The sequence below is a fragment of the Coregonus lavaretus genome (assembly GCF_964263955.1).
Source record: "Coregonus lavaretus genome assembly, chromosome: 37".
NCBI lineage: Eukaryota > Metazoa > Chordata > Actinopteri > Salmoniformes > Salmonidae > Coregonus > Coregonus lavaretus.
Window position 1 is genome coordinate 14,368,271 of NC_140024.1, and position 16,951 is coordinate 14,385,221.

The window sequence follows — 16,951 nt, forward strand, 5'->3', positions numbered from 1 at the left end:
TCAACATATGCAAGAACATTCATATCGACTACACGGTGGCACTATAATGGGCACATGTTTATCTCTTCATCTGTTTGACTCAGAGTGCTGAAATTTGGCACACATGCTCAGGGATATGAGTCTAGCTATCCCACATGATATCTCAGACACCACTAGCCCGATTTTGACGAAACTTGGGTGAATGATGCGTATTGCCATAGAGATCCAGCATTTACAAAATTCCACTGATTGGCCCAAGGGGGGCGCTATAGTAATCAACTGTACGCACGTTAGTCACACGCGATATCTCAGACATCACTGGCCCGATTTTTACGAAACTTAGGTGAATGATGCGTCTTGCCATGTAGATCCGTCATTTACAATATTACATAGATTGGCCCAAGGGGGGTGCTGCATTATTCGTGGAGGATTACATGTTTATTGTTTCCTTTTTTTACTCTTATTATCTATCCTGATGCCCAGTCACTTTACCCTGCCTACATGTACATATATACCTCAAACACCTCATACCCTGCATATTAATCTGGTACTGCTACTCCCTGTATATAGCTCCATTCTTGTGTATTTTATTGTCCCCCACGATGAAATCACAGAAGGGACTGTGGATCTGTCTCCGTCTGTACATTCATATGTTCGTCACATGCTATATCTCAGACAGCACTGGCCCGATTTTGACAAAACTTGTGTGAATGATGCGTCTTGCCATAGAGATCTGGCATTTACAAAATTACACTGATAGTTCCAATGGGGGGCGGCATCATTCGTGGGGACGACATGTTTACTGTTGCCTTGTAATTATACTATGTGTGTGTGTCAAATCAAATCAAATTGTATTTGTCACATGCGCCGAATACAACAGGTGTAGACCTTACCGTGAAATGCTTACTTACAAGCCCTTAACCAACACTGCAGTTCAAAAAAGACTAACCAAATAAACTAAAGTAAAAAATAATGTGTGTGTGTGTGTGTGTGTGCGTGCGTGCGTGCGTGCGTGCGTGCACAGAGAAGGAAGAGGCGCGTGGGTCTTCATCACCTTGAATCTGGTAGCAGCAGCAGACTGACAAGTTGTTTTGAGGTTTCCAATACAGTCAGTGTAGTGTATTTTGTTAGCCACACAGTGGCAGAAGCTACACACCTCAGGTCGTAGCTGTATCGAAGTGGTGTGTTTTTAGGGAATCTCAACAAAGACGATCAGTGCAGAGACAAGTGCAGAGAACAAGCAAGTGCAGGGCAGGTGTAGGTAGCCAGGACATGCAGGCACATTCAACAAATTCACTAATTCAACACAAATAGCTGTCTCTGAGCAGTGCAAATGCATGTGGGGCCACACACCTCGATATTGATTGTTCCTTGAATTTTAGAAAATGTTTCCCCCCAATTCATATATACATTGACATTTTACAGTGGAATCTACATTTTACATTTTTACATACGCTCTTATCCAGAGCGACTTACAGTTAGTGAATACATATTTTTTTTATACTGGCCCCCCGTGGGAATCAAACCCACAACCCTGGCGTTGCAAACGCCATGCTCTATCAACTGAGCTACATCCCTGCCGGCCATTCCCTCCCCTACCCTGGACGACGCTGGGCCAATTGTGCGCCGCCCATGAGTCTCCCGGTCGCGGCCGGCAGCGACAGAGCCTGGATTCGAACCAGGATCTCTAGTGGCACAGTTAGCACTGCGATGCAGTGCCTTAGACCACTGCGCCACTCAGGAGTGGTGTACTGTATTCAGTACTGAAATCATATTCCATTAAATCAGGGTACAGGGATATTTCTAAAACTCTGTCCAAGACAAATGCATTATTGTCAATACATGATATTGTATTATACAAAGCCATGAGTGGCTCCATTCCATCTTATATAGCGCAATTGAACAGCAAACCTGGTTTCAAAAAACAAATAAACCAACCCCTCACTGCACAACGCCTCTCCCCCATATGACCTACTTGTTGTGTGTATGTACTGACATGTATGTGTAACTGATAGATGCACACACACACAACATGTTAATGTTTTTAAATGTATGTAAATTGTAAAGTATTTTGTCTGTAATGTATTTCTCGTTATATGTTGGACCCCAGTAAGACTAGCTGTCGCCATTGGCGTTGTCTAATGGGGATCCTAATAAATCAAAAATATTAATTCATAGGCTAACTTGATATTGAAGAGTGGCTTGGTTTGTCACTGTTGAATTTATTGCAATTGAATTGTTGTTTTCAACAAATATAAGGGGCCCTATCAAATAAAAGCAAGCAGGTTTTGTTGCGCTAGTGAGGTAGGAGGGACTAGTACTCTGCCTGCGCCTGACGTCAGGCCGTTGGAGACAAGCGGTGAAAGGCGGTTGTAAAGGTACTGCCATAAACAGAGCGCGGACTGCGCCTTTAAGAACTGCAAATCGAAACAGTAAAGCATTCGCGGTGTCAATGTACTAACAATGAATTTAATCGATATGGTCTTGATACAACTCTTGCTGTTGTTTAATTGTATATGGACTATTAAAGGTAAGTTTTGTCATTCTGATTCATACAGCAAGGAAAGTGTTTCATCGCTAGCTTGCTAGCTCGCTAATCGGATTGAGGAAATGGTAGCAAGCGAGCTAGGCTAGCAACGTTACCTAGCTGGGAGGGGTGACTGTTCAGCTCTTGTTTTTATTACAGTTATGGTTCAGCTAGGACTATATCGAGAGAGCCTGCTAGAGCCTACGAAAGGTCCACCGAAGTGAAATAAGAATGTAACTGTGGTGGATATTCTTCTTAAAAAGAAGACATTCTCAACTATCTAGAATGTAATGTTTACTAAAAGTTACCTAGCATCAATATAGTCCCCATCGCTGCAGTTTCAGTCACGCACTGTTAGTTCTGAGAGGTCTAGTACAGTGGTTCCCAAACTTGAAATGGGGTCCCCTGAGAATCTGTGATCTTATCAAACAAATTAAGAACTTTTTTAAATCTAAAATAACTTTTTTTCTCTTCAACTGGGTATAGAATACAACCTTTTAGTGTAAACGAATATCGCTTACACTATTAGAATGCGCTTTCATAGTTCGCTGGACAGCCAGCAGGACCTACAATTGAGTGAATATGAACACACAGCATTAACTAACGTTAGGGGATATACTTTTTCCAAATTGGGTCCTGTATATTCTAGTGTCAATTTAGGGTATTGTGCAGTAAACGTTTGGGAACCCCTGGTCTAGTAGCTAGCTAGCTGATTTGTATAGATGTTTGCTGGCAAAGTGATTAAATGCTAACGTACAGAACTTGCTAGCTATTTCGACAGAAAGGAAAAAGCTAATCACACATTGTGACGCGGTAAATTGCAGTTTTTACTTGACATGTGTCATTCTCATTATATGCCCACTCACTGACTTTTCTTTTTGTATTTTATTTGTACACAGCTTAGCTAGATCTCTATGGCTCTGATGCAAATATGACTTGATTTCTATGGTAGGCTATATGTAGTTAGTGATCCATATTTTCATCGTCATTCTAAGCTGATTTGGATACATTCAGGACTCCGATCTCCTGAAAACATGACATATGGACAGGATGTCCCCTGTGATGTAGTAGCATACATTAGAATAGACCTTTACTGACTCATGTAGGCTATTTCATAAACATGCCATCAAACATATGACTTCATCATTATTCCTCACCCTGTTAAGGTCCCACTCCATCTGGGGCTGACTACTGCTGAGTTGACTATACGCCTCATCTGTCTGACATCGAATGCATTTTTCATTTCCCTCTCCCGTTTGCCATGGGCAAAAAGACAGATGCAGCGTCTGTTTTTACCTGCTCTGACAGTCTGTGTTTTCACTAGTGTGTGTGTGTGTGAACACAAAGTGAGTAATTGATCTGCCTGAAGCTGCTGTGGGCCTTGTGTTCCCCTGTGCCCCCTGAGCATTGAGCTCCCCTGTGTTTCCCCACTGGTGTCCTGTTTGTTTGTTAAAACGATGGAAACGGAAACATTCTACTGCAGATGAAGTGTTGTTTCAGAGATGGCTAGGTCTGATTTAAATGATCAGGACTTGGATTTCGTTTTCGCCTCATAAATTGTTATTGTCTTGTCAAGTCCCAATATTAAAATTACTAGTGCATAATTTATCATCCTAGTTAATTATTTTGTTTGTTTATTCCACTTGAGTAACTCTCATTAGCTAATAAAGTAGAATGAACCATGTCTCTTGGCTCTCCTCGATGAGCTAATATTCCCACTCATTTGCATTAATCATACTTTTTCGGTGTTTGTTGACTCAGTTATGTTATTCATGACTGCCAAGTTTGAGCCTTTAATTTGCCTATTTGTCTTTTAGTACAGTAATGACTCCAATCCATACAAGGGACTGGGGCATACGCTCAAATTCTAATACTGTAAAAGTACATCCTTCCTCCCTGTCTTCAACTGTCCTTAGGGTGAAGACTCTTCTGATGTGGTTTGATTCGTGAAGCAACTCAATGTTACGCCATATTGGTTTTGCCTACCCTACAATGTCTGATCACGGTTCACTTGAAGGGCTTAAATAATTAATAAATGCTTTAAACAATGCCTTCAGCATCGAATTAGTTCACCTGACATGGGCCAGATGTTGAGTTGGGTCAGATACAGTCATTTTGATGTCAGGGCTATCAGACTAATGGCAGAACTAAACAGAGCAGCAGCAGCAGAGCTCTGTTTGAGGCACATGTTCCCTGGTGTGTCTTTAAGAGAGTGTTTGCTGCCAATTGTGAGCAGAGCGGATGCCGCCCAGAGTCAGTGATGGGTTACCACGATGGTTGCTGTCGGTGGAAAAGAGGATATGAGCCAGACCCAGCACAGCCTTGTGTGAATGGAAATCAAAGGTTTACTGAGGAAACAGATTTCTCTTGGAGGACCATGACAATGGTCTTTCATAAACTAAGAAGATATGTCCACTCCGAACGCAATTTTAAAAGCACACATTTTTACTCAAATGGAGAGTTTGGGATTAAATTTGTCACCACTATAGCAATTCATGTCGTCTAGGCTTAGGCTATATGCTCAGAACCTCAGATCGTTGTACACTGAGTGGACAAAACATTAGGAACAATATTGAGTTGCACGGGGCATGGACTCTACAAGGTGTCGAAGGCATTCCACAGGGATGCTTCCCACAGTTGTGTCAAGTTGGCTGGATGGCCTTTGGGTGGTGGACCATTTTTGATACACAGGGGACACTTTTGAGCGTGAAACCCTTCACACACTCAAACCGGTGTGCCTGGCACATACTACCATACCCCGTTCAAACGCACTTAAATCTTTTGTCTTGCTCATTCACCCTCTGAATGGCACACATACACAATCCATGTCTCACTTGTATCAAGGCTTAAAAATCCTTCTTTAACCTGTCTCCTCCCCTTCATCTACATTGATTGAAGTAGATTTAACAAGTGACATCAATAAGGGATCATAGCTTTCACCTAGATTCACCTGGTCAGTCTATGTCATGGAAAGAGCAGGTGTTCCTAATGTTTTCTACACTCAGTGTATAATCTTATTCATTTTACTGGAAAGGCATATTATATTATCAGGATTGGGTTTCAAAATCTATAATTCAATGCCAGATGCCACACGCAGATTAATATTGAATGTGAGAGATGTCATAAAACCATGGACTTGATTCATGGGTGGATATTAATGATTTGTTAGGGTTTGTCGTTAGACGGAGTAGACCAAGGTGCAGCGTTGCAGGCAAACATATTTATTTAAAGAGAGTAAACCCTCGAACAAAACAACAAACGATACGTGCAGTCCTACGGTACAGACCAAAAGGAACAAACCAACTGGAACAAGATCCCACAACTATTGTGGGAAAACAGCCTGTATAAATATGGCTCCCAATCAGAGACAACCAGCAACAACTGACACTCGTTGCCTCTGATTGGGAACCACTCTGGCCAACACAGAAATACAAAACTAGAATCCCAACATAGAAACACAACACATAGAATATACACACCCTGGCTCAACATATAGAGTCCCAGACCCAGGGTGTGACAGTCGTAACAGATTCTTCCCTTTTGACTCAAATATGTTTCCAGGGTTGGAAATTAATTATTCATAGAGGGGAAGCAGGAGATCTGGCTAATCTGTTCTTGCTGAGATAAACATTATCAGCTGGTCCTGATCCAAAAGCCGTCATTTCTAAAGAGGAAGTAGAGTAGGCAACCATGTTAATTAACTAGGAACATCCCTATGTTCCAACGGATCATATTCTCTTCACCTGTTGAGATGCTGTATTTTCACTAGCGCTGTGGGACTCCACACACCGGCTTCATTATCTCCCATTCAGCTGTTTCATCCAGACATTACATGGGGTGTGTGACTTCCCCTGACATTTTAATGTATTGGAGAGCATTTGCCAAGAGAAGATTAGAAGATGTCATAGAGAGAGAGACTGCCTAAAGGCCTTGTTTGTATGTGGAGAATAAAACCGTGTTTTGGAGCCATCAGGAGTTGCACTGAGTCCTGTGCTTTGGTAATACGCAGTGGCTTGTCAGGGAGGCATAGCAAAGCCTTTCAGAATGTGGGGTTGTGGAAAAAAATGTAATCCTGGATTATATTTCCCCTCGCATGTCCAAATATTAAACTTCAATGAGTCTCCACAATTGACATTGTTATAAAAACACTTGATATTGTATTTTGTTAGTTTGAAGCATACAGAGCAGCATTCTAGTATATTCACACTCACAAACTAACAAAGGCAAATATTATTGACTGTATTCAAGATGTGCAATGTCAGTGTCAGAAATGCACTGGGGCAGAGGGGCTTTGTGCATTTTTGACCCGAGATTTTCCATATTTGCCCCAGAAGGCTCTTGACAGGAAAAGCTGCCCCAATCTTTTCCAAAACAAGTCAACGGGCAAAATATGCCCCTAACTTTAGATATTTTTTTCTCCATTGGTATCACACTTCATACAGTATGTGGCCACAAAGGATTCTCCTTGACTCATCCAATCAGATAAAGTGCACTCTGCTGGTAGCTATCTCATTTCCCCACACCACTCCCCCATCTCGCCCTCTTTGTTGTCAACATTCTTATTTTCGGTGTATTTTCCAAGTTGTGAAAATCCTAGTGTTCTTGTCTGGTGTATTGCCAACCAAGGTCAGAGATTGCTTAATTGGATTTTCACCGCTCAAGGGCATCTTTTCCATGTTTCAGGTGTAGCCTAATATACAGCCTATAAACAAATAGGCCCTATGTATGAAGTACAGGGAAGTTTGTCTAGTGGTAGTGTAGTATTGAAACCCAAGGTAATATTACATTTCTTCACCTTAGGAGGAAATGTGATTCACACAATAGTTGTTTTGCTCCTAATTTAAACCTCCTCTGAATAAGCCATGATTAACCCACAGCTGCATTGCATCATACTCTTACTGTAGTGCATGGACTGTAGGGTTGCAACATTCCAGGGACTTTGAATAAAGACACTCCCGCTCTCAGCTGGTCGTAGTGTGTCGCTGCAGTAGTGTGAACTCAGTGACATGATGGGCGGAGCTGTTTCCATTCTGTGCCATCCCAGGGTGAGCAGACAGAGTAGTGTGTGGCACCACCAACATGCACTGTAAGATTAAAAACATGGGTCACTGCACTGACAGGAATTGGGTGCTTTGCTGTGTGTGTGTGTGAATGGTTGAAAAACACAGGGAGGGAGTAAAGATTTTTTTTTTAAACATGACCTTTTAGAGGTGATGTCACTGCTGTTGTAATGTCATAGGTTTCCTGGTTGACAGTATTGTGGACCTCAGCAAAATGGATGCTGAATGGTTTTTGTGTTGAGGCATTTGTATTAATCTTATAAGCAGGCCTATTTGTTCTCGCCAGTCCCATTTTAGGCTTCTTGCTTTAATATGTACTAGTCGAATTAGGCCTAGGCCCTCTGAAGACAATCAAGCAACAATTGCAACAATTTAGTAAACTGAAATCTGTAGCCAAGCATAAACAATCAATAAAGATTACCAGTGATGTTTTACTGACAGGGACCTACCAGTCATTGCTTATCAGACTCACCACATTGGTTTGTTGAAGCACCGTTTCCTCTGCTGCTTTCTTTTTAGGAGAAACTGTGAAATGGTTGGCTAGTTTGTTCATTCTGAGACTTGTGACATGGTGCCTGACATTTGTATTTCTATAATGACTGTGTTATTACATTCCCTGTCAGTTTGTCTGGCTTTATTCAGAGTGCATGGTTCTACCACTAGTGTTTTGACTTGCAGTTTCCTGAAAGACAATAGTAAACAAACATTGACCTGAAAATGGTTCCTGTGTTAAGCTGCTCGGCGATAGTCCTTTAATCGTGTTCCAGTGTCATCACTATTCTTTTCACAGCAGTATCTCTTTCAGCTGGGAGCTGTAAGCAGAATCACATTCAGTTCTGACTTCATTAGGCTCTTTGCTTGTTAACAGTCAGACTTCTAGCCTGCCTTTTTGTTTCTTTGCTCTCTGCATCATATTCAAGTGGATGTTGAGTAAGACTAGAATTAAGAAATCTACTCAAAACCGCAATGTTTTTAGATGTGTATGTGTGTAGTAGTATAATTTGTGTGTGTGGGCCTAGTCTAGTTATCATTTTGTGCTGAGCCCTCAGCCCATAGAAACATGCCTTCACATCACAATCTCCTTTGGCCACTGATGTGACTTTCCACAATAGGCTAACCTAGTTCTATGTGCAGAAATTGTGCTGTGTGAGCCATAATAGCTGCTTCATAACTATTTTAGCGTCACGTGAGCAATGGACCCCACAGCCTGTACAGTAGTTCAGATGAACTTCTTCTAAGCATGCATGGAATGAGGAGGAACATTGTACCTAGCTACTAGTGATGGGGGGGGGGGGGGGTAGATGGTTAATTGTGCTTTGTTTTGCTACTGCAGGCAGCGTTCGCTAGAGACAGTCGGCTGTACCTGCGCCAAAACTCGGCTATTTTTCATCGTATAGCTTGTTCTCCATCTTCCTTTTTAAATGGTGAGCCAACATGTTTTCAGCACTTATTTCCCTGACTGATTAAAACTCATTTTCTCATGCTCTCTCGTCTCTCTGCAGCAGACATATAGTGAGCAATATGTTTGGTACATGAAATCGCAATAAAATCGCAGTATCGTATCGGCACCTAACTATCGTGCTAATATCATATTGTGTGGTCCCTGGCAATTCCCAGCCCTACTAGCTACAGTGGCTTGCGAAAGTATTCACCTCGCCTTGGCATTTTTCCTATTTTGTTGCCTTACAACCTGGAATTAAATGTGATTTTTTTTGGGGGGGGGGGGGGTTGTATCATTTGATTTACACAACGTGCCTACCACTTTGAAGATGCAAAATATTTTTTATTGTGACGCAAACAAGAAATAAGACAAAAAAACTGAACTTGAGCGTGCATAACTATTCACCCCCCCCCCAAAGTCAATACTTTGTAGAGCCACCTTTTGCAGCAATTACAGCTGCAAGTCTCTTGGGGTATGTCTCTATAAGCTTGGCACATCTAGCCACTGGGATTTTTGCCCATTCTTCAAGGCAAAACTGCTCCAGCTTCTTCAAGTTGGATGGCTTCCGCTGGTGTACAGCAATCTTTAAGTCATACCACAGATTCTCAATTGGATTGAGTTCTGGGCTTTGACTAGGCCATTCCAAGACATTTAAATGTTTCCCCTTAAACCACTTGAGTGTTGCTTTAGGAGTATGCTTAGGGTCATTGTCCTGCTGGAAGGTGAACCTCCATCCCAGTCTCAAATCTCTGGAAGACTGAAACAGGTTTCCCTCAAGAATGTCCCTTTATTTAGCGCCATCCATCATTCCTTCAATTATGACCAGTTTTCCAGTCCCTGCCGATGGAAAAACATCCCCACAGCATGATGCTGCCACCACCATGCTTCACTGTGGGGATGGTGTTCTCGGGATGATGAAAGGTGTTGGGTTTGCGAAAGACATAGCGTTTTCCTTGATGGCCAAAAAGCTACATTTTAGTCTCATCTGATCAGATTACCTTCTTCCATATGTTTGGGGAGTCTCCCACATGCCTTTTGGCGAACACCAAACATGTTTGCTGTCATGTGAATTTCTATCTCTAATTCGACCTAAACTTGAATCATTACCAGAGGTTGTAAAGCTCTGGTTTTAATCATCAATGATTCAAGGTCCACAATCCACAAGTAATTATCGGTACATTTATTCATGGAGAGCTCTGCTCAAAAACACAAATAACCTGTTTTTTATACCCCTTGACAAACAAAGACACTATGCTCCTCCCACCTTTAGGTGGCTTTCTTAAACAGTTCCCCCCTTCCCCCTTGAATGGTTAGTAACACCCCCTCTGTTAGTGGGTTGACACTACATGATAATTCTAACATTTATACTGTGTTTGGGGTGAAATTCTTTAGTCATTATTCTTAAAATCCAAATTAATCTAACAATCCACCCCTTTGACTAAATATTCCCACATTCAGGATAAATGTATTTTACAAGCATGATTAATCTCAGAGATCACATCAGAACTAATAAACATTTCATCCAATTGCGGTCTTTCAGGGTCCAAATCCTCGTCATCCACCAAGCCTGGAGGATTGTTTTTCACATTCCCCTGGTCAGAGTCCGGAGTCAGTCCATCTCTCATCATTGTTTAGATACTGCATTTCACCAACGCCTGACTCACCAATCCTCGGACACAGGGAACAAGACAACAACCACATAATACAAGAATACCCATACAAACACTGATCGCTCCTAAGATGGTGGCTGCTAGGGTTTTCCATTTACCAAATATTTAATCAAACCACCCTATCCACAATGTACTAACTTCTGAGTTCAGTTCATCCTTCACTTAGTGCAGTTAATTCTGTAAGAGCTCTGGTGACTGTCCCATCCAGTGTGGTGTTGTTAGGGATAAATATGCAACAATGGCTTATCTTTCTATAGACACCGGCCCTTTCTGCCTGATCTAGAACCAACCTCTACTAAGTTATGAGCGGGATGGCGGATAATCGCTCAGAGATCCCCTTTACTGCATCTCTAGTCTTGTCAATAAATCGTTGTTGGTTGTAATAGATATAATTTATCCAATCCATATTTTTGTTTGTCACCCACCAGAAAAATGTTGTAGTAAAACTCTCCCATATTTGATTTATAGCTTTGTATTCGTTTGGAACACCCCTGGGGATGCCTATACCATCTATCCAAATTGGGCTATTTCCTTCCTGACTTATTTATTTTTCTCCTAATTATTCTTCCCATCACTGGTCTTTGATGACCAATTCTTACAGGTTGGACCAACAATACTGGTGCACAAGTACCCACCCATCCCTCTGGTAATGTCTGCCGAATGCTCCCTTTGTTAGTGCATGCCCACCACACATCAGATAGAGGGATGGTTAGGTTCCTAATTTTTTTTCCTTCCTTCCTTATCTAAATCAGTCACATTAATTATCTCCTTACAGCCATCAAAATCACCCAAGTTACGGGTGCCATTTCTATGTCTGTAACACTGGTATTCGCCAGGAGTTAAAGTGAATCTAGGTGGGCTGGCCCAGTATGTCAATTTTGCCAGCCCAATCCCTGTGCAATTTGGCTCTTTTTGATTGGACCCCAGGTCTAATACACAGGGAAACATTGCCTTTGGCATTGGGGCGGTCAACATTGTTGGTCGCCCAATGGAGCATGCATAACAATTGGTCTCCCCCAAGGCCCTAGCGGTGTATTTCATCCACTTTAACCAGAGATTCTCATCAGGGACCCCCTCCACTTCCCCATTGTTCCATTCTTGGAGGAGAAAATCTTTCATAGTGGACGGGTTAGTTGAATTGACTCCGTCATCCCTTGACTGATTTACTCGGTCTATTGCTGTTAGTGGATTAATGACAGTACCTGCTCCCTCTATATCTTTTGACTCCATCAAATATAATCTTAGACAAGTATCCCGTCCGTATACGTCCGCGCAAGCCCAGTAAGTTCTTTTCATGTCCTCTTTAGTGACTTTTACTATTGTTACTACCATTTCCGTGGGGATGTCGTTATACCTTCTTATCCTCCATCTTGACGTCCAGCCCCCCCCCCCCGTCTCATATCTCCGTCCCCCAGTATATCTAAATACCTGAGCCCAGGAACAATCTGCCGAGGGAGCTGAACATAAATACAACGGGATCTTATAATCCCCTGTTGCTTGCTTATCCGCTCTGATAAGATCCCTAATCCTAATTTTGAATCTTACTCCCCACCCCTCTCTGACTCCTATTTTGTAGATCACTCGCCCTTGATGGTCAGTATGTCGGGTCGCTTTCCCTTTATTTCTTAATAATGGTAAGGCCATAGCGTAATTGGTGCGAGGTGGTGGTGGATTTTGACCTACCACGACTATTGCCGAGACTATGATGCAGCTCAGGGTCACCCATATTCCCAAAAACCGCCAACCCTCTCCTGTCTTGAGTCCTTCTGCTCGGTACCACCCCATACTCACACCCTAGGAACACACTACAGTGATGATAGGTCTGGGTAGGAGATCTTCGTTGACAGAGATGACCCCCGGACCCTGTGGCCATGTTCCGCTCGTCAACTCTGCGTGTGCTAAGCGGTGCTTGTATGTGGTCTTACCTTCTTGCAGTGGGTAACATGGACCCAGGTTCCTCTCTCTGCTATTCTAATGGCCAAGGTGGTTACCAACATAACCTGATAGGGCCCTTCCCAACAGGCCTGCTTCCAGTTTTCCTTCTAGTGACTGGATGCTCACCAGTCACCTGGTTAGATAGTGGGTCACCTTCTCCTTTAGTTCACCTGTGGGGCACAAAACCTCTGACATACGGGTGTGGTTAATAAACTATCTTCACACATGTTCAGATTAATCTAACAATTTCTGACTGCATTCTCTTTTTAGACTATCTAAAAAATGTTTGTTTTTTTAAAAGTATTTTGTCCTCTCCTTCGTATATTATTTAATACAATTAGCCTCTTCCCCCCTCTTGACACATAGTTCTGCTTATGTGTCAATTTTTTCCACCTTCCTAAACATTCCCTTAGGTTATTTATCAACCAATTGCCATGCCTTTCATTTTTGAGATTGTCTTTTGCTTCTTTATTGCTCCTCCCACTTCCTTTGTCTTTATGGCGGCTAAATTCGACTTTCATTCAGTTCAGAATCAATTAGTAATCCAATCAAACAATCTCTTATCTTGTAAAAACACTTATGTTTAGTTCTACCCCGGCTCTCCCGGGCTTGACCTGAAGACTGATTGTTGGACATGACAAGTCAATTTTTTAGGTCACTTAAGTATTCTGCCTAGCAACAAAGAATAAAAACCTCTATGTTCGTGATTAACCCAGTTATCTCTAATAGCCCACCAAAAAAACCCTCATCTTTAAATCACGACCAATGTCATCCCTCCATCTACCATTTGGGTAACATCCCTGATATATGTATGAAAAGCTAAGACTGTTTGGGAAGAGAGCAACAACATAAACTGTTCTTCCTCCTCAGAGTTCCAAATGATTTTATCATGGGCTGCCATTGCCTTCCCATAGATAAGATCACTTAACTTCCCAGTATGTAGTTCATGATGCGGTACCCAAGCTCTACAGTAGTTTATCATCCCCAAAAAGCTCATCATTTGTTTTTGTTTTTTCCAATGGTTTTGGCGCTTCAAGTATAGCAGTTTTCCTGGATGAGTTTAACATTCGCCCTTCCTGAGTTATAGCGTGTCCTAGGTAAATCACCTCGCTCTGCCAAAGTTGAAGTTTCTTTTTGCTCACTTTGTGTCCCTGTTCTGCTAGGAAGGTTAACAATTGGATTGTATCCCTCTTACATCCCTCCTGAGTGGGATTAGCCAATATAATATCATCTACATAAACTAACATTTGGCTTCCCTCCTGAGGTTCAAACTTTCCCAAATTCCTAGTTATAGCCTGGGCAAAGATTGTAGGACTTTCCGAGTAGCCTTGAGGTATCCTAGCCTAAGTCCATTTTCTTCCCTGAAAAGTAAAGCCAAACCACCCCTAACTATCCGGATGAACTTGGATACTAAAGAAAGCATTAGCTAAATCTATCACTGTAAAATAGGAGTTCTCTGGTTTCAATTGGTTCAGCAATGTATGTGGATCTGATACACATGGAACTCTGGGAATGATATTTCTATTAACCCCCTGCAAGTCCATGACCATCCTCCAGTCGGTGCTAGGTGCCTCCTTTCTAACAGGAAATACTGGAGAGTTCCATTGTACCTCATCTCCAGGAATTATCACCCCTCCCTTAAGTAAATGCTCAAATGTAGGTGTTATCCCTTTTATTGCTTCTGGTTTCATAGGGTATTGCTTTTGGTATGGTCTATGATCGGATCGAGGAATCACTTGTACTGGAGCTACCCCCTTAATTAGTCCCACATCGGCTGGTCCTTGTGACCATAATTTGAACGGAATTGCTGCTAACTCAGCCTCCTGTTCCTGAGTTAAGAAAATCTCTTCCTGTCATCCGTTAAAACTTATCTCCAGGTGGACCCTGGGCTGGGTTTTTTGCTCTCCAATTCAACTTTATTCTATATCTCCCAGTGGAGTGGCCATACTGATCCCCATTTGGTGTATTCTGCCAGTCCGTGATGTTTTTCCCCTGTTTTATCCATTTACCTAGTGATAACCATTCCTCTGAAGGTTCTTTAACATGGGGGCTCCACCTTTCTCTGTACAGTCTCTGGCTTTGTGGTCCTAACTCCACCTCTACAGCTGCCCGTTTTTTATCATAGTGAACCCATTTCATCCCAATTGTTTTTTCTGTGGTTTTTAACAATTCTTCCTCATAATCTGGGTTAGGACCTGGGTGCTCATTACACCATAATGTACAGTGTAAGTCATCTACCGTCATCTTGGTTGATCCAATCACTAACTCATTACTTAGGTCCATTAGTGATTTCGGTATGTCTGTGAGTCCCCCTCTTAGCAGATCCTGGCTATACCAATAGCATGGTTTTCCCTCCCCGCTCAATACCATATTATCTCTTACGACATATGCCTTCATACCCCTTAGCGTCGGCTTTACAGCTACGTTCAACTGAGTCATGGTATCCCTTCCTAGCAAATTGACTGGACACAGGCTTGATACAAGTACAGGTATGCATACCTCTCCCCCTGAATCTTCATGTTTTAAAGTCACTGGGGCCGATAATCGCTCTATAAATTGATGGCCCGAGGCCGAGCGTACCATGATTTTTTTTCCCCATTCATTTTAATTCCTTTGGGTATGTCGGCTACACAGATCGCTGTGCGACATGCCCCTGTGTCACACAATAATTTAATATTTTTCCCCAATATTGTTAAGGTGAGGTATGGTTTCTGTTCTTGCTGCAGAGCCAATTCAATCGTTTCCAATTCAAACACTTCACACCCCGTATCAATGGTATCCTCTGACCCCTCTCCTTCCTGTCTTAGGGTGCACTACACCCTCTATAGCTCTTACTACCTCTTTCTCTCTATCTAACTTCTATCATTACTGAATCAATGATAATACATTTACATTCTAGTCACCCAGCAGACGCTCCTATCCAGAACAACCTACAGTTAGTGAATACATATTATTCTTTTTTTTTCTTTTTTTTTTTCTCTCCTGGCCTCCCCCCGTGGGAATCGAACCCATAACCCTGGCGTTGCAAACACCATGCTCTATCAACTGAGCTACATCCCTGCCGGCCATTTTCCCCCCTACCCTGGACGACACTGGGCCAATTGTGCGCCGCCCATGAGTCTCCCGGTCGCTGTCGGCTGCGACAGAGCCTGGATCCGAACCAGGATCTCTAGTAGCACAGTTAGCCCTGCGATGCAGTGCCTTAGACCACTGCGCCACTCAGGATAATAATAACTGCAATAACTATCAATAATAATTATAATAACTATTACGAATTATATTGTCCTTTTTCTGATGTTCTAATTGTAGTCTATCACCTTAGTTCAAACTATAAAGTTATTCACAACAAATCCAGAACCCACCACAGGCTGGCGCCATTCCCCCAGCACAACAGCCAATGCCACTTGCTTCCCTGTAACGAAAATAAATTATTGTTTTAAAATCTTCCAACCATTTGTATTTTCCTGTCTCTCACTCCCCCCCCCCTCTCCTGCTCCTTCCTACATTATGGGGGAGGCGCGGGAAACTTCCCTACAATCTACCTTCTTAGGAAATAATGTCATTTGTAACATATTTTCATAGATTATTTAGAATACTACTAGTTATCTTATGCAACTTTTAATACACGTAAAAACTCTCCACCCATTCTCTATTGAATAAGTGAGTCTTCCTAGTTACCCCATAACCACGCCTCAAATCTTTTATTTAGCATTTAACCAACCAAATACTAAGTAGTATCCGGTTATCATTTATACCCGCCGTTGAATTTCCTCATACACACATATTTCACCTTATGCCATTCAAATGCCCAACACGACAGAATAGTTCAATGCAACTCTCTATTGGTTTTTCAAGTCGCTCCGGACCAGAGCGTCTGCCAACTGACCAAAAACGCAAATATTCTCCACCTTCTCACCCATTACGTACGTCTACGTTTGAGTGCGAAAGTTCAGACACATGCATAATAATATGGCATCTAGCAGACGCTTCTATCCAAAGCGACTTACAGTCATGCGTGCATACATTTTTTATTATGGGTGGTCCCGGGGATCGAACCCACTACCTTGGCGTTACAAGCGCCGTGTTCTACCAGCTGAGCTACAGAGGACCACATCGTTGGACTTTATAGGTACCTCTCAAATAATCGCTTTGTGGTGTTTTTAGCCAATTCTTAATTGACACAAATCCTTTTTTCAAACATTTTACCCGTTGAACAAAAATGGACTGTCCTCCTTTTCTTTACCCATGCAGTCACGATGGTTAAATATTCCTTTGTTTACCGTTAAAGCACTTTCGCGCTTAAAAAAACGCTGTCTCCAGCCCCTCTCGCTGTTTTTTT

General features: G+C 42.3%; 1 protein-coding gene across 1 annotated transcript in view; it reads left to right on the forward strand.

Moving 5' to 3' along the window:
- The first annotated feature begins 2,359 nt into the window (after positions 1-2,359).
- LOC311111813 (disintegrin and metalloproteinase domain-containing protein 10-like) overlaps positions 2,360-16,951 on the forward strand; it is a 94,487-nt gene continuing 79,895 nt past the window's right edge. Inside the window, exon 1 of the mRNA XM_084154675.1 lies at positions 2,360-2,509. Within this exon, the coding sequence (XP_084010801.1) occupies positions 2,443-2,509 (67 nt within the window). The 5' untranslated portion in view covers positions 2,360-2,442. The remainder of the gene's footprint in view (positions 2,510-16,951) is intronic.